At 48.7% G+C, this 21200-nt stretch overlaps 1 protein-coding gene across 10 annotated transcripts in view; it reads right to left on the bottom strand.

Moving 5' to 3' along the window:
• FRYL (FRY like transcription coactivator) overlaps nt 1-21200 on the bottom strand; it is a 298660-nt gene that overhangs the window by 20140 nt on the left and 257320 nt on the right. For all 10 annotated transcript variants that reach the window (XM_073645520.1, XM_073645519.1, XM_073645521.1 and 7 more), the window contains 11 exons: nt 21010-21197; nt 19724-19818; nt 19011-19618; nt 17186-17283; nt 13777-13947; nt 12769-12909; nt 7206-7400; nt 6797-6958; nt 4762-4836; nt 4399-4575; nt 1855-2055 (listed from right to left, as the gene is read on the bottom strand). In XM_073645520.1, the coding sequence (XP_073501621.1) occupies nt 1855-2055; nt 4399-4575; nt 4762-4836; nt 6797-6958; nt 7206-7400; nt 12769-12909; nt 13777-13947; nt 17186-17283; nt 19011-19618; nt 19724-19818; nt 21010-21197 (2111 nt within the window). The remainder of the gene's footprint in view (nt 1-1854; nt 2056-4398; nt 4576-4761; nt 4837-6796; nt 6959-7205; nt 7401-12768; nt 12910-13776; nt 13948-17185; nt 17284-19010; nt 19619-19723; nt 19819-21009; nt 21198-21200) is intronic.

The raw sequence follows: 21200 nt of genomic DNA, 5'->3' as shown, positions 1-21200 counted from the left end.
GAGCCCCACAAAGCCCCCCATGTCCAGCATGAGCCCCACACAGCCCCCCCATGTCCAGCATGAGCCCCACACAGCCCCCCATGTCCAGCATGAGCCCCACACAGCCCCCAAGTCCAGCATGAGCCCCACACAGCCCCCAAGTCCAGCATGAGCCCCACACAGCCCCCAAGTCCAGCATGAGCCCCACACAGCCCCCAAGTCCAGCATGAGCCCCACACAGCCCCCCCATGTCCAGCATGAGCCCCACACAGCCCCCCCCATGTCCAGTATGAGCCACACACAGTCCTCCCGTGTCCAGCATGAGCACCACACAGCTCTCCTGTGTCCTCCATGAGCTCCACACAGCCCCCCATGTCCAGCATGAGCCCCACACAGCCTTCCGGTGTCCAGCATGAGCCATACACAGCCCCCCATGTCTAGCATCAGCCCCACACAGCCTCCCATGTCCAGCATGAGCCCCACAGAGTCCTCCCGTGTCCAGCATGAGCACCACACAGCTCTCCTGTGTCCACCATGAGCCCCACACAGCCCCCTATGTCCAGCATGAGCCCCACACAGCCCTCCCGTATCCAGCATGAGCCATACACAGCCCCCCATGTCCAGCATGAGCCCCACACAGCCCTCCCAAGTCCAGCATGTGCACCACCCACCCCCCCATGTCCAGTATGAGAGCTCGAGAGCCTCCTCATGTCCAGCATGACAGCCCTTCCAAGTGTCCAGCATGACAGCCCCCCAGTGTCCAGCATGACAGCCCCCCAGTGTCCAGCATGACAGCCCCCCAGTGTCCAGCATGACAGCCCCCCAGTGTCCAGCATGACAGCCCCCCAGTGTCCAGCATGACAGCCCCCCAGTGTCCAGCATTAAAGCCCCCCATGTCCAGCATGAGAGCCCCCCCTGTGTCCAGCCTGACAGCCCTCCCTAGTGTCCAGAATGAGAGCCCCCCCTGTGTCCAGCATGACAACCCTCCCTAGTGTCCAGCATGAGAGCCCCCCTATGTCCAGCATGAGAGCCCCCATGTGTCCAGCATGACAGCCCTCCCTAGTGTCCAGCATGAGAGCCCCCCCTGTGTCCAGCATGAGAGCCCCCCCTGCGTCCAGCATGAGAGACCCCCCTGTGTCCAGCATGAGACCCCCCTGTGTCCAGCATGACAGCCCTCCCTGTGTCCAGCACGAGAGCCCCCACTATGTCCAGCATGAGAGCCCCCCTGTGTCCAGCATGAGAGCCCCCCGTGTCCAGCATTAAAGCATCTCTTGTGTCCAGCATTAAAGCCCCCCTGTGTCCAGCATCAAAGCAAAGCCGTCCCTGTGTCCAGCATTAAAGCCCCCCCTGTGTCCAGCATATACTTACTTCACTCCCCGTTTCCCTACGCTCCTGTCTCTGATGCACTGACTCTCCACAGTGTGCAGGCTGATGCCATTGTGTCAGCTGTTTCTAACGCTGATTGGTGGAAGAGGGAAGTGGCGGCCCCTCCTCCACCAATGCATTCACCGCGGATTGAGACCACGGATTGAGACAGCGGTGACGGTGTGCAGGCGGGCAGTGACGGCGAGCGGTGACGGCGTGCGGTGCAGTGCGGCCCGTGGGCCACTGCTATCAGCCCTTCGGCTGTCTCGGTCCGCGGGCCGGACTGGAACAGCCAGAGGGCCAGATGTGGCCCGCGGGCCGCACGTTGCCCAGATCTGTTATAAACTCAAAATTAGCAGCAATAACCTATTGATCCAGCAAAAAAAAAAAAAATCAATAATAATCCGATCAGCTCATGTGTCTAAAATCCATAAAGAAGATCTGATTTTTGTCTTCTAGCAGCAATGTTTCTGTGCACAGATGTAAACCCCAAAGAGAAGGACGCCATACCATGTTTGAACGGGACAAAATCTGGCTGACGGTCAGAGCTTCTTCCTCGGAGGACTCATCCGTGTCTTCCTGGTTGGTTAGGTTCAGGCTGGGAGTGCTACCAGAGTACTGACATTCTTGCAGAGATGGGGTGTCACCTTTGTCAATACTGTCCAATGAACGTCGGCGGACTCCCCAATTAAAGTTGTCAACGCTCTCACCCTAAACGGGAAGAAAAAAAATGTAAGCAAAATATGTAGGACCCTCCTCTGGAAGTCACAAGTCAATGCAGAGCCACACTAGAGGAGGATTATACTTATACACAGAGGGAACAGCGTGTGTCACTGGATACAGGAAAGCAACATGGGACAGAGGACTTAGCCACCATACAACCACCATTAATGAGACCTTACATGGCTTATGTACTGCACACACACATCACAAGGGGTTGGGGTGAAACAAGCCACTCCACCAGGCTGCAACTTACCTGCAGCTCCTGGTTAGCAAAAAGGAAAACACAAATAATCATAAGTAACGAGGACAAACACAAAGGCAGGAGAAAACATACAATCGTGTCACATTTACATTACACAGTAGAAATGTGAACCATGAAGTGTAGATGGGCAAGCCCAAGATATGTCAAATGGTGGTAGAAACATCCCAGAGTAACAAACCTCACAAAGGAAGAAAAAAATGACGGCACGCTCCATCAGAACTATCCTTCACTGAAGGGGAGAATGTGGTACAGCACGGAGGCAGAACACGGTGGCCCAGCACGGAGGCAGAACACGGAGGCCCGGCACGGAGGCCCGGCACGGTGGCCCGGCACGGAGGCCCGGCACGGAGGCCCGGCACGGAGGCCCGGCACGGAGGCCCGGCACGGAGGCCCGGCACGGAGGCCCGGCACGGAGGCCCAGCACGGAGGCCCAGCACGGAGGCCCAGCACGGAGGCCCAGCACGGAGGCCCAGCACGGATAGCGCACCTATAGGTCAGTAATACACAGATACTCTGTGCAATGTCCAGTATCAGCTATGATTACAATACAGAACTCCTACAAGAGACTATGAACAGCGTCCAGGAGGGTTCACTCAGTGGACGCACAATTTGTTTTACGCAGACTATAATGCGCAAGTACCAGATCCCTAAAAAACAAGGGGAATATATCACCCTGGCACAGAGCACATTAATTTTTTGAAGTATTCATAGCATATAGATTTAATATACTGTGGAGTTTATGGACAAGTAAGGGTGAAAAGATGAGGCACAGGGCAAAAGATCTATCAAGACTAGAGGAAGAGACAGGGTAAAAGCTAAAATGTGTGTTCACATGTACATTCAGAAACAAAACCACAGGGTGTGTTATAAAGGCAGGTTGTATCCAGTCCTGTTAGCATGCAGTAAGGGGCTGCACGGAAATACTGCAGCTCATTGCAGCAAACTGGATTCATCCGAGATCAATAGTTTTATGTATGTGATAAACCTTACATCATAGCTGCAGTCTAAACATACGTGTAGGCTGGGATCCCAAATTTTGTGTTTGGGATGGATTTTCTAAATGTAAAACCTGCAGCAATTTGCAGAACCAGCAAAGTGTAAAAGTTTTAATTAAAAGGGTTGTCTGGTAAATCCATAAGATAGCCAATAACTTGTTGACCTAACCTCTTGGACCCGCATTAAATTGACAAAATGGAGAAATATTATCCCCATTAGACTGGAGAAGCAGTGCGCCTGTGCGCCAGTCACTCCGGACGGGCCCGCTGAGCGCCACACTCTGCCTTTCACATAGAGAATGAATGGAGTGGCAGTCGGGCGTCCAACCCATTTTGTAACGGAGATAAATGATGATTACATGGATTATTCAGTGAAAACAAGTTATCTAGTTACCTCATGCACAATTTTTTACCTATTCATTTCGCAAACTAAACATCTAGTCTGGTAATTGTTTTGTTGTGGTTGCAATAAAAAATAAACATATAATTGTGGAAATCGTGCAGCTTTTGTTGCATAACTGCTGTAGATTTAAATTTAGAAACCCACAAGTAAAATCATCACCAAATGGGTAAAGCATTTATAAACCAAAGGTTGATCATAATTTAATTCTGACATCTCATATCTGTCACTAGGAGTCAATCAGCATAGTGCTATAGTGCTATTAGCAAAGGTCCAAAAACATGCTACGTGTTGGAACATTTATTTTTCTGCTTCTACGCTACACATAAGAAATTGTAAATTTTGCAAAAAGAAATTGTGTATTGATCTGTCCTGATGCTGAACCAAAACAGTTCTTCGGGGGAGAGCCTGAGAGCTAACAGGAAAGTAGCAGCCAAATAGCTGCAACTCAAAGTTAGTCAAGCTCAGATCATAACTATTTTGTCTTCCGCACAATCACGGCCATTGATAGGAGGCAGCCTGCAGTATTATCTTTCACTTTTTCGGAGACATAATTACTGTTGTATTTTTCAATTGTCATTAAAAATCCTTTTCTAAATCTGTTCTAGTGTTTACACATGGAGATATTCTGGGAGATGATTGCTGACATTAAGATGTAGACACAAGGGTCTCACCTCCGCATCTTCCAGCTCTACATCCAAAAAGTCAAAGTCCTTGAAAACACCGAACTGCTGTTCGCTGCCAGTGTCCTCCACAGCGACTTCCTCCTCTTGAATGGCTTCCTCCGTGCTGGAAATAAGACTGGTTTGCTGATCTCCAACTTCAAGATCTTCATTTGATGAGAAGACCACCTGTAGTGGGAAGGAATTGGAAGAGAAACTATCTAAAACACTCACATTCTCCGTGTGGTGTCAGCTCAGAGCAATTATCAGATGCAGACAAGTGATTAATAAACCAGAGCAGAAACGTAAAAAAAATGGTTCATTAATGTCTCGGGTGGGGGGAGGGGATTGGGAAGGAAAACAAGGTGCTCTTACGGATGGATTTTTCGGGAGACCAGAATCAGGGCCACACAGAGAAAGGACATTCATCAACTTCTCCCGAGTCCTCCGCTGAAAAAGAAAAGGTCACAGAGAAAAGTTACATTTCTGGAAATGGTAAATGGCTATTCTGCGTAAATGAGAAGTAAAGGGGCAAAACATGGAAACAGGATCAAATCTTTCAGTTCTAAAAATATGAGGTTTGTGTGCATGAATGTAGTCCGATACACACTGTAGAGACTACTTCTAGGATATGATGTCATGTATGAGAAGACTGGTAACATCCCATATTCACATCAGCCCTGACCTGTGGGATGAGAGACTTGGGCACAACAGATTAAGCAGGATCTTACATCAATCAACACGAGTAGAACAACGGCACAAAACTTCATCCACACAATCATGAAAAACATCTTCCGCATCAGACCCCGTTAGAAAAAAAAGCAGGGAAAGCGTCTAGATTTTTACTGGTATTTTCAAATAACCACTTAGAACATCAAATGTGACAAAACTGTGATATATAGATAAAATGTTATGGGAATAAAGTATTCTAGTAAACGCAGCTGGCGGTAAATGTAGCAGCTAGTGTCACGGTTTTATGTGCGGGTAAGTGAAGAATGTTGTGCCCGTGCGCTGCACATCTCCAGACGGAGAGGCCAAAAACACTTTGCAAAACCTGAATAATGCTTTAAAACTTTCGTGGCTGCAAAGTACAAACCGCTGTGTGTACCCTTAAAGATGGCTCACTAAATCGTTTCCAATCTCTCCATTCTACATTTCTGTCAATTTCAAGGATATGTCCACTTTTAACGACATTTGGCCCCTTCCTACTGACGACTGTTTTCCTGACCAGGCAAAATTTTTCAAATCTGAGGCGCGTCACTATGTGGTAATAACTCTAGAACGTTTATTCCCACCCCAGTGATTGAGATTGTTTTTTTTTTTTTTTTATGTGACACATTGTACTCTATGTTTTTGGTAAATGTAGGTTGATATGATTCGCATTTATCAAAAAATCTGAAATTTACTGAAAATTTTGCAGCATTTTTTCTATGTAATCACTTCACTTTTGAATTGTCTTTTCAGAGAGGAAGAGGACTAGAACTCTAGTGCCACCTACATTAAGTAGCAATCCCAAAAGTCAGTATTGACCCCTGAGCCTTATCACATGACTTAGGATATAAGCCAGAATAAGAAACTCAATTTGCAGACATTGTTTCAGGGTACTGCCCCTCGTCAGTGCAAAGTGTGAGTTCTGGTTTGGCTGGGTGAGAGGCGTCACACTGGTCTCTAAGGGGTAACATTTCTCCCTGAAGAGACAATTTGCATATTTCCCAGAGGAGCATTGCGGCTTTAAAAGTCTCCTCACCGTGATCGGCTTCACTTTTGAAGTGACTTTGACGGGGCCTCTGTTAGAAACCCCCCAAATTGCCCCAACCCTCAGTATTCACAACCACATTCTAGAAGTTTTTTAACTCTTCAAGTGCTTCATAGCAATAACGCAAAGAGGAATGAAAAATTACCCTTTTTTTTAAATAAAATGTGGCTTAAGCCCCACATTATTCATCTTCACAACAGGAGAAAATAGGTCTTCAAAATATTTTACCCAATTTCTTCTTAACACGGCAATACCCCATATTTGGCTGGAGACTACTGTTTGGACACATGGTGGGGCTCGTGCTATGCAACTTTTGGAGAGCAAATTTGGTTGGAATAGATAGCAGATGCCATGGCGCATTTCAGAGCCCTTCCAGTGCCAAATATTATTAAAGATTTAGGTTTTGAAGGCAAAGGCCGGTCACACCAATATTCAGTTGATTTAGATTTCTGTTTTGTTCATTTATTTTGTATTTTATAAATAAACTATTAAAATCTATTTTTCTGAAAGCATACACCTGCCTAAAACTTTTGCACAGTACTGTAGGTCATCAATTAAAAGTATGGACCAATCAGGTTCCACCATACAAGGAAATCAACATAAAAATTGGATTCTGGAAATAAAATGCAATTTTACTTTAAAGGATTCAGGTACCTGCGATAGCTGCGGCCTCTTCCAGCTGACAGGGACCAGAGCATTGGAGTTGGATCCAGAAGACGTCGAGGATGTGCTGCGAGTCACCGCGATGACTTTTGGCTTTCCATTTCTTCCAGCTGCACTGTGCTGGTCTCCGTATTTCTGCCCTATTATGGGTGTCTACATTGAAAAACAGTAATGTATAAGAACAATATGACCTAGAGGAAAGTGGGCAAAAGACATTGCATAAAACATGCCGTATGAACATCGGCAATTGGAAAACCAATACATTTCCAATGCTGTAGATAAGGGTTCCCACAATCATTAGGACTCCATCATCGGCAATAAGCACACGCTATAATATCTGCTATTATTTACAGCAAACGCCGCTCTTGAGCTGACAACTGACCAGTAAAGTATTTCTCACCTCTGATATGTCAAAGTGAAAATCCAAAGTTTTTCCCGGAAGCTCCTTTGAGGCGCAGTTAAATATTTTTGCAAAAGAGATCTCAGGCGAACCTAAATCTCCATAGGATTTGGGGGCATCATTTGGCACAACCAGGCTGGCAGAGCGAGACACCACAAGTTTTAGGATATTCAGTGCTTCTCTCCAATACGCACTCTGTTGGGGAACACAAAAGGCATTATTAAAAAATAAAGAAATCAAATGTCACCGTACAATGCTGTACATGAAGAATAATATACACTGGCCAATGCCGTACCAAGAAGGTGAAAGAAGCCATCAGTCTGGTTAAAGCCCAGTAATCCAAGCAAATATCTGCCATAAACGAGCAGTTATTGACTACATACACTATGGGCAGTTTATATGCGCTCACACTGTATAGGGACAGAAAAATCATTAAACTCCTTCTTTCCCCATACAAAGTCTCAGACTTTGGACTGAATTTGGGCTTTCGTGTTTTCAGGCCAGAATGGAGACATTAATACACTGACGAATGCAGCAAAGACACGAGGGTTCTTCCTGTAATTCCTATCACTATTTAGTGCATTCTCAGCCTCTGTGTGAACTGTGGCTGACAGCATTTTTGCAATCTGCTATGAAGATATAGATGGTGCAGTAAGCATCCAGATGAGGCTGCACTATGGCATACAGCTGAATAGTGTCGCTGGCCTGACTCTCATTTTAGTATTCCTAGCCAAGCACAGAGACAAGCCGGCTCCATGCTGCAGGCCATTCCCATATAGGTTTCACAGCTATATAATGTGGGCTGTTTTTTTTCCATCAGCCTAAATAAGGCTATGTGCCCACGATGCAGAAATGAAGCAGAAAATTTCTGCAGCATTTCTGCATCTCCCTGGCAGAAAAAAACGCATGCAGATTGTGCATGCGTTTTTCCTGCAGAATACATGCGGATCCACATGCGTTTCCGCATGCAGATTGACAAGCGCTTTCCAGGCGATAGCATCACTTGGAAAGTGCTTGACAACTAGGTCACACTGTATAAATCCATGCAAACAGCATGGATTTATACAGTGTGAACCGTAAAAATTAAAACAAATAAAGCTATACTCACCCCCGAGGCCCCGGTATGTGCTGCAGCGCTCGTTCCTGTCTGGTTCCTGTCTGGTTCCTGGCTGCCGGCATATCGCGAGACAGAGCGGTGAAGGGCCTGCGGTCACATGACTGTGACGTCACCGCAGGTCCTCAAGCGATGCCGGCATTTAGAGAGAAGCCTTCGGAAAGGTGAGTATAAACTTTGTTATTTTATTCTTTTTTTACAGGTACAATGGTACCCAGGTCTGGATGAGAGTCTCCTCTCCTCCAGAACTGGGTACCATCCGCACATAGAGACGCATAGAATTCGCTTGTACAAATGTACAGTCGCGGTTTCTATGCGTCTCAATGCAAGTCAATGGCGGGAGTTCCGCTGCGCTTCCGCAAAATTAAATGCATGTGCATAGAACATGCGGAATCCCCTTGGGGACCATGGGGTGCGGATTACCTAGCGTTTCACAAGCGTTTATGCTGCGGAAATTCCGCAGCATAAACGCTTGAAAAACGCTACGTGGGCACCCAGCCTAAGTCATAAAAAAGTCTGGCTGTTCTGGATGAAGTAATAAAGTGAACACTCGGCACATCGGGTACATTAAGTAAATGACATTGAGATCTGACACAAAGCAGCTCCTCGCTCAGGGGCCGATGTCTCTGTCCTTAGGTGAGGTAGAAGTACGGAGCTGACAACACATCAGTTGCTGTATGGAGGATTACAGGAATGGTGAGAGCGATGGGGACATACTGTGCATGGAAACCGCATGCTACACCCACAAATGCAGACCGACACTGGACACTAGCCCAAAAAGAGCGTTCACACGGCAGTCACAAAGCTTCCTGTGAACCCGCAGTGGAAGGATTGCCGGATGCCGATTCGACGAGTGAAGGAAGGCGCAGAGGACCGCAACGCGCGAAGAGCGGGGGACCGCAACGCACAAAGGACGGAGCAGAGGACCGCGACGCGCAAAGGACGGAGCGGAGGACCGCGACGCGCAAAGGACGGTGCGGAAGACCGCGACGCGCAAAGGACGGTGCGGAAGACCGCGACGCGCGAAGGACGGTGCGGAAGACCGCGACGAGCAAAGGACCGCGACGAGCAAAGGACGGAGCGGAGGACCGCGACGAGCGAAGGACGGAGCGGAGGACCGCGACGAGCGAAGGACGGAGCGGAGGACCGCGACGAGCGAAGGACGGAGCGGAGGACCGCGACGAGCAAAGGACGGAGCGGAGGACCGCGACGAGCAAAGGACGGAGCGGAGGACCGCGACGAGCAAAGGACGGAGCGGAGGACCGCGACGAGCAAAGGACGGAGCGGAGGACCGCGACGAGCAAAGGACGGAGCGGAGGACCGCGACGAGCAAAGGACGGAGCGGAGGACCGCGACGAGCAAAGGACGGAGCGGAGGACCGCGACGAGCAAAGGACGGCGCGGAGGACCGCGACGAGCAAAGGACGGCGCGGAGGACCGCGACGAGCAAAGGACGGCGCGGAGGACCGCGACGAGCAAAGGACCGCGACGAGCAAAGGACGGAGCGGAGGACCGCGACAAGCAAAGGACGGAGCGGAGGACCGCGACAAGCAAAGGACCGCGACGAGCAAAGGACGGCGCGGAGGACCGCGACGAGCAAAGGATGGCGCGGAGGACCGCGACGAGCAAAGGACCGCGACGAGCAAAGGACGGAGCGGAGGACCGCGACAAGCAAAGGACGGAGCGGAGGACCGCGACAAGCAAAGGACCGCGACGAGCAAAGGACGGAGCGGAGGACCGCGACGAGCAAAGGACGGAGCGGAGGACCGCGACGAGCAAAGGACGGAGCGGAGGACCGCGACGAGCAAAGGACGGAGCGGAGGACCGCGACGAGCAAAGGACGGAGCGGAGGACCGCGACAAGCAAAGGACGGAGCGGAGGACCGCGACAAGCAAAGGACCGCGACGAGCAAAGGACGGAGCGGAGGACCGCGACAAGCAAAGGACGGAGCGGAGGACCGCGACAAGCAAAGGACCGCGACGAGCAAAGGACGGAGCGGAGGACCGCGACAAGCAAAGGACGGAGCGGAGGACCGCGACAAGCAAAGGACCGCGACGAGCAAAGGACGGAGCGGAGGACCGCGACAAGCAAAGGACGGAGCGGAGGACCGCGACAAGCAAAGGACCGCGACGAGCAAAGGACGGAGCGGAGGACCGCGACGAGCAAAGGACGGCGCGGAGGACCGCGTTGAGCAAAGGACGGCGCGGAGGACCGCGACGAGCAAAGGACGGAGCGGAGGACCGCGACAAGCAAAGGACGGAGCGGAGGACCGCGACAAGCAAAGGACCGCGACGAGCAAAGGACGGAGCGGAGGACCGCGACGAGCAAAGGACGGCGCGGAGGACCGCGACGAGCAAAGGACGGCGCGGAGGACCGCGACGAGCAAAGGACGGCGCGGAGGACCGCGACGAGCAAAGGACGGCGCGGAGGACCGCGACGAGCAAAGGACGGAGCGGAGGACCGCGACGAGCAAAGGACCGCGACGAGCAAAGGACGGAGCGGAGGACCGCGACGAGCAAAGGACGGAGCGGAGGACCGCGACGAGCAAAGGACCGCGACGAGCAAAGGACGGAGCGGAGGACCGCGACGAGCAAAGGACGGCGCGGAGGACCGCGTCGAGCAAAGGACGGCGCGGAGGACCGCGTCGAGCAAAGGACGGCGCGGAGGACCGCGTCGAGCAAAGGACGGCGCGGAGGACCGCGACGAGCAAAGGACGGCGCGGAGGACCGCTACGAGCAAAGGACGGCGCGGAGGACCGCTACGAGCAAAGGACGGAGCGGAGGACGGCGACGCGCAAAGGACGGCGACGAGCGAAAGACTGCACCGAGGACCCCGACGAGCGAAAGACTGCACCGAGGACCCCGACGAGCGAAAGACTGCACCGAGGACCCCGACGAGCGAAAGACTGCACCGAGGACCCCGACGAGCGAAAGACTGCACCGAGGACCCCGACGAGCGAAAGACTGCACCGAGGACCCCGACGAGCGAAAGACTGCACCGAGGACCCCGACGAGCGAAAGACTGCACCGAGGACCCCGACGAGCGAAAGACTGCACCGAGGACCCCGACGAGCGAAAGACTGCACCGAGGACCCCGACGAGCGAAAGACTGCACCGAGGACCCCGACGAGCGAAAGACTGCACCGAGGACCCCGACGAGCGAAAGACTGCACCGAGGACCCCGACGAGCGAAAGACTGCACCGAGGACCCCGACGAGCGAAAGACTGCACCGAGGACCCCGACGAGCGAAAGACTGCACCGAGGACCCCGACGAGCGAAAGACTGCACCGAGGACCCCGACGAGCGAAAGACTGCACCGAGGACCCCGACGAGCGAAAGACTGCACCGAGGACCCCGACGAGCGAAAGACTGCACCGAGGACCCCGACGAGCGAAAGACTGCACCGAGGACCCCGACGAGCGAAAGACTGCACCGAGGACCCCGACGAGCGAAAGACTGCACCGAGGACCCCGACGAGCGAAAGACTGCACCGAGGACCCCGACGAGCGAAAGACTGCACCGAGGACCCCGACGAGCGAAAGACTGCACCGAGGACCCCGACGAGCGAAAGACTGCACCGAGGACCCCGACGAGCGAAAGACTGCACCGAGGACTCCGACGAGCGAAAGACTGCACCGAGGACTCAGACGAGCGAAAGACTGCACCGAGGACTCCGACGAGCGAAAGACTGCACCGAGGACTCCGACGAGCGAAAGACTGCACCGAGGACTCCGACGAGCGAAAGACTGCACCGAGGACTCCGACGAGCGAAAGACTGCACCGAGGACTCCGACGAGCGAAAGACTGCACCGAGGACTCCGACGAGCGAAAGACTGCACCGAGGACTCCGACGAGCGAAAGACTGCACCGAGGACTCCGACGAGCGAAAGACTGCACCGAGGACTCCGACGAGCGAAAGACTGCACGGAGGACCCCGACGAGCGAAAAACTGCACGGAGGACCCCGACGAGCGAAAGACTGCACGGAGGACCCCGACGAGCGAAAGACTGCACGGAGGACCCCGACGAGCGAAAGACTGCACGGAGGACCCCGACGAGCGAAAGACTGCACGGAGGACCCCGACGAGCGAAAGACTGCACGGAGGACCCCGACGAGCGAAAGACTGCACGGAGGACCCCGACGAGCGAAAGACTGCACGGAGGACTCCGACGAGCGAAAGACTGCACGGAGGACCCCGACGAGCGAAAGACTGCACGGAGGACCCCGACGAGCGAAAGACTGCACGGAGGACCCCGACGAGCGAAAGACTGCACGGAGGACTCCGACGAGCGAAAGACTGCACGGAGGACTCCGACGAGCGAAAGACTGCACGGAGGACTCCGACGAGCGAAAGACTGCACGGAGGACTCCGACGAGCGAAAGACTGCACGGAGGACTCCGACGAGCGAAAGACTGCACGGAGGACTCCGAAGAGTTAAAGACTGCTCACCTGCACATATTTTCCTATTATTTTTATGATTTCCAGGTTAAACTGCTTTACTGGGGCAGCTGAGAGGTCGATGTGGCTGAGCAGGCTGTAGATGATCTGCAGCAGTGACTGCTGCATGCTGGACAGGCCTTTCTCCAGGAGCTGGAACAACAGAGAGATACAGTGAGAGAAAAGACAAAGCCACATATTAGTCTCTAGTACTAGATAGATAGGAAACCATACCACATTACTAATTCTAATAGGATGAATCTCATTAGAAATTACTTCTACAGTAACATTCTGATAATCCAGTAAACAGCCAGATTACCTAAAGAGCAGTGACCCTATAACTATCCCAGCTGTGCAGACCCTTAGTCATTACCCAACTGCTACCCTGAAAGCAAGAGACATTGGCACAAGCGCTCCGATGGCTGTGCATGTATTTGTGTATGCTCACCAGACCACACCAAGGGTCAGCATCCGGCACACTCATGAGAGTGTGAGACTACCACTCCCGGCACGCCCTGACTGTTGCAGGCTTCCGATGCATACTGGTATATGTAGTCTTACAAGAGCCTCCTCAAAAAAACGCAGTGCACATACACTAACGCTATATGCACACACAGTCTTTTTCCTGAATTTTCGGAGTGGAAACTAAGCAGGAACTCACATTTTATGAGTATTTTTGCATTTTTTGAGGAAAATTTGAATAGCAATTGTCATTGAGTTTCTGCTCCAAAAACTCCGGGAAGAACTGGCTGAATCCTTCAAAGCAGTGCTGACAAATTCTACAGTATGGAGCTTGTAAGTGCTGCGCTCCTTGCCTAGGTGACTGGCCACCGCTACAATTGCAGAGGCGGCCGGTAACCTATGTATCAAGACGTACACAATAAAATAAATCACTCCATTCAGAAGATTTTTAGTGAGAGTAAATTGCAAAGTTGCTCGTTTTCACTATTTGCAATTTTAACTATTTATAATGAAACAAAGCCTTTAAATCAATAGTAATATTATGTGGGTCTCACTCACCTCAGCAAGATAGGTGACCAGACTGAAGGTGATCTCTGAAAATGAGTCATGTAGGTAGCGGCACACAACATTGATCCAATTGGAGCAGTCTCTGGAGTAGCTGTGCGTGCTGTACAGACTCATCATGTGCGCCAGGTTAGTCAATGTGGCCGACTTTTCCTCGGCACAAACCTACAACACAAGAATGAAGTATTTGTTTATTAGGACTATGAGAAAAGTCAGCACATAGAAGCTCATTTTGCAAGTTTCGACCACACGCCCCCGAAGTATGGTGCCCCCGATCCTACAGAAGCGAAATCAAAAGGCCAAAATCCCCAGTTTCAGTGGATGTTACCCTAATGCAGGGATGTCAAACTCAAATACACAATAGGGCAAAAATTAAAAACTTGGACAAAGTCTAGGGCCAACTTTTTTTTTTTTTTTAATAAATATCAAAGTGTACAATTGAGGAAGTTTTCCCTCATCATCTAATGTGGAAACAAACAAAGGGGTTGTCCCACAAACTGTAATAAATCTTAAGAGACCGACCAAATGACCGTAGCATTGGGCATTTCCTCGCAGGCAGAAATCATGGCGTCCCATAGCAGAAATTCTAATTGGGTCCCGCCGCCGTTCGAAAAAAAAAAACCCTTAATATTCGGTGGGGTCACAGAGAAGCATATCTCACAAATTTTCAGCCCTTACAAAGTAATATTCCTCCTATTTAAGCCCCTAGATTGCCCTTTCATTACCCTCAAAGTATGATGCCAACAAAAGTGCCCCCCAAACACAGTACGATACCCCCAGAGTGAATTCCTCCACAGTACCCTCCGCACGCGAAGTGTGATGACCCTACTGTACCCTCCACCCTCAATTCCCCTGGCAAAGAATGGTGACCGCAAAACAGTATGATGCCCCAACTGTGATCCCCATACAGCCATCCACATAGTATAACGGGCCCCACATAGTCCTCCATACAGAATAACGGGCCCCACATAGTCCTCCATACAGAATAACGGGCCCCACATAGTCCTCCATACAGAATAACGGGCCCCACATAGTCCTCCATACAGAATAACGGGCCCCACATAGTCCTCCATACAGAATAACGGGCCCCACATAGTCCTCCATACAGAATAACGGGCCCCACATAGTCCTCCATACAGAATAACGGGCCCCACATAGTCCTCCATACAGAATAACGGGCCCCACATAGTCCTCCATACAGAATAATGGGCCCCACATAGTCCTCCATACAGAATAATGGGCCCCACATAGTCCTCCATACAGAATAATGGGCCCCACATAGTCCTCCATAGAGAATAATGGGCCCAATATAGTCCTCCATAGAGAATAATGGGCCCCACATAGTCCTCCATACAGAATAATGGGCCCCACATAGTCCTCCATACAGAATAATGGGCCCCACATAGTCCTCCATACAGAATAATGGGCCCCACATAGTCCTCCATACAGAATAATGGGCCCCACATAGTCCTCCATACAGAATAATGGGCCCCACATAGTCCTCCATACAGAATAATGGGCCCCACATAGTCCTCCATACAGAAAAATGGGCCCCACATAGTCCTCCATACAGAAAAATGGGCCCCACATAGTCCTCCATACAGAATAATGGGCCTCACATAGTCCTCCATACAGAATAATGGGCCCCACATAGTCCTCCATACAGTATAATGGGCCCCACATAGTCCTCCATACAGTATAATGGGCCCACATAGTCCTCCATACAGTATAATGGGCCCCACATAGTCCTCCATACAGTATAATGGGCCCCACATAGTCCTCCATACAGTATAATGGGCCCCACATAGTCCTCCATACAGTATAATGGGCCCCACATAGTCCTCCATACAGTATAATGGGCCCCACATAGTCCTCCATACAGTATAATGGGCCCCACATAGTCCTCCATACAGTATAATGGGCCCCACATAGTCCTCCATACAGAATAATGGGCCCCACATAGTCCTTCATACAGTATAATGGGCCCACATAGTCCTCCATACAGTATAATGGGCCCCACATAGTCCTCCATACAGTATAATGGGGCCCACATAGTCCTTCATACAGTATAATGGGCCCCACATAGTCCTCCATACAGTATAATGGGCCCCACATAGTCCTCCATACAGAATAATGGGCCCCACATAGTCCTCCATACAGTATAATGGGCCCTACATAGTCCTTCATACAGTATAATGGGCCCACATAGTCCTCCATACAGTATAATGGGCCCCACATAGTCCTCCATACAGTATAATGGGCCCCACATAGTCCTCCATACAGTATAATGGGCCCTACATAGTCCTCCATACAGTATAATGGGCCCCACATAGTCCTCCATACAGTATAATGGGCCCCACATAGTCCTCCATACAGTATAATGGGCCCCACACAGTCCTCCATACAGTATAATGGGCCCCACACAGTCCTCAATACAGTATAATGGGCCCCACATAGTCCTGCATACAGTATAATGGGTCCCACATAGTCCTGCATACAGTATAATGGGTCCCACATAGTCCTCCATACAGTATAATGGGCCCCACATAGTCCTCCATACAGTATAATGGGCCCCACATAGTCCTCCATACAGTATAATGGGCCCTACATAGTCCTTCATACAGTATAATGGGCCCACATAGTCCTCCATACAGTATAATGGGCCCCACATAGTCCTCCATACAGTATAATGGGCCCCACATAGTCCTCCATACAGTATAATGGGCCCCACATAGTCCTCCATACAGTATAATGGGCCCCACATAGTCCTCCATACAGTATAATGGGCCCCACACAGTCCTCCATACAGTATAATGGGCCCCACACAGTCCTCCATACAGTATAATGGGCCCCACACAGTCCTCCATACAGTATAATGGGCCCCACACAGTCCTCCATACAGTATAATGGGCCCCACATAGTCCTGCATACAGTATAATGGGTCCCACATAGTCCTGCATACAGTATAATGGGTCCCACATAGTCCTCCATACAGTATAATGGGTCCCACATAGTCCTCCATACAGTATAATGGGTCCCACATAGTCCTCCATACAGTATAATGGGTCCCACATAGTTCTCCATACAGTATAATGGGTCCCACATAGTCCTCCATACAGTATAATGGGTCCCACATAGTCCTCCATACAGTATAATGGGTCCCACATAGTCCTCCATACAGTATAATGGGTCCCACATAGTGCTCCATACAGTATAATGGGTCCCACATAGTGCTCCATATGGCGTCGCAGGCCAAATATAATCACCATGAGGGCCAGACTTGGCCCGTAGACCAGAGTCTGACACTTATGCCCTAATGCATATGGTCACCCTTAGGATTGTGCAAAAGCCATGATGACCACAATGGTCTGTAAAAGTAAGGCTCATCTAGAAGGATACCTACCTTGGCTATTCTGTCTGCAGTTTCTTTACAGAACGGCGTTGGGTTGTCAAAATGTTGAATTAGATGAGGCAATAAGCACAAGATATTCAGAGGAAACCCTGTAAGTAAAACACACATTAAGTTCATTTCTAACCCAAATACATCAGAAAGCGCACGGAACTTCATTATTATTACTGCCATGAACTACATCAAACGATGTAAACCTTCCGTGAGTCCCGTCCACGAGCACACGCCATAACCTGGGTGTTATAGCGCCTACAGTTATCAGCGAGCTTCCCGATGACAGTAAGGCACAGATATAGGCACTGTTACTGTCACTGCAGGATTTCTTATGGCGGAGTAAAGCACAATATTGATGCCTAGTGATTCATTCTGCCAAAGCAAAGCAGCAATGGCTGCTATAAATGTCAATTTCAAGCATTTTTTGGTGACAATATTCATCACGATCAACAGTTTATTAATATAAATGTAATGTTTGTTGCAGATTTTTTTTTTACAATTTGTAAAAATTGGCAGGAAATGTGCAAGATGTTTAAAAGCCTTCCCACCAGGTGAATTATAGTTTCTGCCGCTTCCATTTATTTCTTTCCAAGACCCGTCACTTTAGTATTCTTTCAACATGGCCATATGAGGGCTTGGTTTATTTTTTTGAGGATGAGTTATAGTTTTACAATGCACTATTCATTTTAACAGATTACGTGCTAAAAAATGTGTAAAAAAAAAAAAAGAAGAAAGAAATCTAAGTGAAGTAAAATGGCAGAAAAAAAAAATAATCCAATTCTGCCAATGTTTATCTGGATTAGTTCTTACGATGGTCATTGTGTGGTATAAATGACCTGGCAATAGGATTTCTCCACGTCAGTATGATTACCACGATAACAAACTTGTATAGTTTTTCTTTATATATTTTAGTGCTTAAAAAAAAAAAAAAAAAGGGTTTGTGTCACCAATTTTAGAAACACAACTTTGTTATTTTTTCATTGCTGGAGCTTGTTTTTCATCTGGCAAGATGTAGTTTTTATTGGTACCATTGTAAGGTACATACAACACTTTAAATCAATTTTTTTTACCTTTTTTGGGATGTGAGATGACAAAAAAATGCAAATTCAAGCTACTACCATATATGTTAATTCATTTTATGTCCTCATGTAAAATTAATCAACCTAGGTTTAGTCCCACTATGGGACTTGAACCTGCAACTGATTGCTAATACTATATACTCCTGACTTTATAGTAAAAATAATCCATAGGCTGGGTTTCATCAGAGTACAAAGATGGTAGCGCATCGGCACCCTGTGATCTTGTCCGAGCATGCACTAGCAAAGGAACCATTTAAATGCCGCAGTCAGAGACTGACAGCAGCATCTAAATGGTTAACACTAGGGTTGAGAGCTCAGGTTGCTGCTGTTAAAGGCAAGAGCTGGTTACACAAATTAAAGATTGCACCTTGGAATACCTGTTTAAAGTGTTTCTACAACATGAACTGTACTTATAACAAGGAAGAAGGTTTACACCCGAATATGCAAGCCCTTTCTTTACTGTAAGAACAGTGACACTATGAAAGTCTTTGTTGGGAAAGGTGGTCAAGATAATTCACAAAATTATAAAAAGGGATCTGAACGTCTTTCATAACTATCATATTAGTAGTAATCCTCGATTAATGTTCCTAGGTACTAGGTCATTACATATATGCCATTCATCCAGGGACTGATTTTATAATCAATGCAGTACTATTTACTCTCGAACACACTGTTATGTCATTATTATATTCGTCTTGCAATGTGTATATACTTTGTTCCAGACAAGTCACAGTTTTGCCTCTTACCGGCCAGCAGGGCAGGGTCCACCAGTGTATGTTTGGAGATGGTGATGAGTTTGCTGAGGAGGTGGACAGTCATTTCCTGGGTGGACACAGAGGTAAAACCCTTCAAGAAGAGCTGCTGCAGGCCCGGAAAGTTGTTCCATTTCAGCTTGTCCTGCACCGTCTCGATCTTCTCTCGGCTCTCAGATTTATCCAGAGGCATGTGAGTAAGCAGCTTGTTGAGTAGCTTCAATGCAAGTAAGTACTCATACTCATAGTCTGATTCCAGCAAGGACGCTGCTATCCAGAAAATGGTGGCCATTAGATTGGTTGGATCAGTAGTTGGCTGCAGATCATGCACACCTCCCTCTCGAAGAGAGGAAAGGCTTCTAGTCCTTGCTAGGCTGCCCCCGTGATTTATCCTGCCATCCATTATATCCAGTGTGTTACTTCGACGCCGGTCTCCTCTACGGTCAGCCATTAAGCTTAGCCGCAAAGAATTGCTTCTTGCATTGTTGCAATAACCTATAAAGTTCCCACTACTTAAAGGACTTGTGCTCAGGTTCAGCTGGCCGGTGCTCTTCCGGTTCAGAGCATTCTTATTACCCATCATCGGTTCATGGCTGGATGTCCTAAAACACAATATATTAAATATTTGTATGAATTGAAATAGCCTTTATTATAGACAAATATGACTTAAAATATAAAAGGAACCACTAAAGTAAATCCGCACTTACTGAGCGAGGGCAGACAGGAGGTCATAATGCTTCATGCTTTCTGACAGTGTATCTATGGCAGACTCCAGTGTTAGGAGAAGCTCAATGACAAAACCCTGGGAAAAAAATGATAAAATAATACAAATTTACCAAATTTCTTAATCTGCTGTAACTTTTTAGGCACTATTCAGGATATACCGGTACACAGGGTATGATTATAGCACTTTATAAGCACAGTATCTAGCAATGCTTCTGTAGTATGATCCACATTCACAACTGGACAGGTATCCCCGGCTCGTTGAGTGTCTGCTCAAAGATTATGCAATGATTTGCATTTTTAGAAGTGTTCTCTTTGCAGGATGCAGCGTAATCTAATCATGAGAAAGTTACCTGTCCCGCTACATTATATGGACTCATCTAAGTGGTCAGTGTTCCCAATATGTCTAATGACGAGACTGTTGTCGGTTTCCAATGCAAACCTGCAGAATTGTGAATGCAGCTCTGGGAAACAACACAGGCTGTGACTAAAGATCAGTACAAGACAAGCACTTTACTAAGTTACAAAACTGTTGATTTAGATTAAAAAAGGAGAATGTTCAGGATTAGGATACTGGAGACTTATCCTTAAGATAGGTCATCAATATCAGATCTGTGAGGGAGCAACCGCTGGTGTCCCCACTGGTCAGCTGTTAGCCAGTCTCGTGGCCGGCGGAAGTACACATTGTACATAAGCAAAACAATGCAGCTCCCTAGGCTGTGTAGTAGCCGTTCAGTTCCCATTCACTTTTTAAGGATCGGTGCTAGATAACCTGAGAATAGCCAGTACACGATACATGGAGCTCCGATGTCCCAGCTCTGCGCACTGTTTACACCTGGTGGCCACCAGATTCTCTAAAAGATGATCAGTGGGGTACCTGCTGTCGAACCCCTGCAGATCTGATATTTATGACCTATCCCAGAGACAGGTCATCTATATCATAGTGCTAAATAACATTTTTAATTAGATTTGTAAACTGTAAAGTGGTGTGGAAAGGTGTATATATACACCTTTATATATATGAATCATGCCAAAGTGGCAAGAAAGACCACAACACAATGGTAAATTCACCCTTGTACCCATGTAAAAATATTTGTTTTAATTAGAAATGTTTCCATATTAGCTACAAAATGAGACGCTACGGCTCCAGTATGATCAGCTGAAGAAATGCCCCGTTTACAACGGTGAAGCCCCATGTACATATCATGGTTGCATAGTACGGAAAACAAAGTCTACCACAAAAAATAAAAAAAATCTAAATAAAAGTTACCTGAGCCTCCTCCCCTGCGTCCCCCACGGTTTCTACTAATCTGGAAAGGACATCTGAAAGTGTCTGTGCAGAAAGAGGCTGCTTGAGGGCGCGGAAAATCTGGAAGGACCGTCCAGCATAATGGCGAGATGAGCAAGACAGCGCCGTCTGCAGCGACACCTCACTCAGATGTTGTTCTAGCTGGAAACCTG

Source organism: Phyllobates terribilis, unplaced genomic scaffold (assembly GCF_046119375.1).
Source record: "Phyllobates terribilis strain yellow unplaced genomic scaffold, ASM4611937v1 Scaffold_1__5_contigs__length_1240528914, whole genome shotgun sequence".
Taxonomy (NCBI): domain Eukaryota; kingdom Metazoa; phylum Chordata; class Amphibia; order Anura; family Dendrobatidae; genus Phyllobates; species Phyllobates terribilis.
The sequence above is the reverse complement of the archived record's forward strand: the minus strand, read 5'-3'. Positions and strand labels throughout refer to the sequence as shown.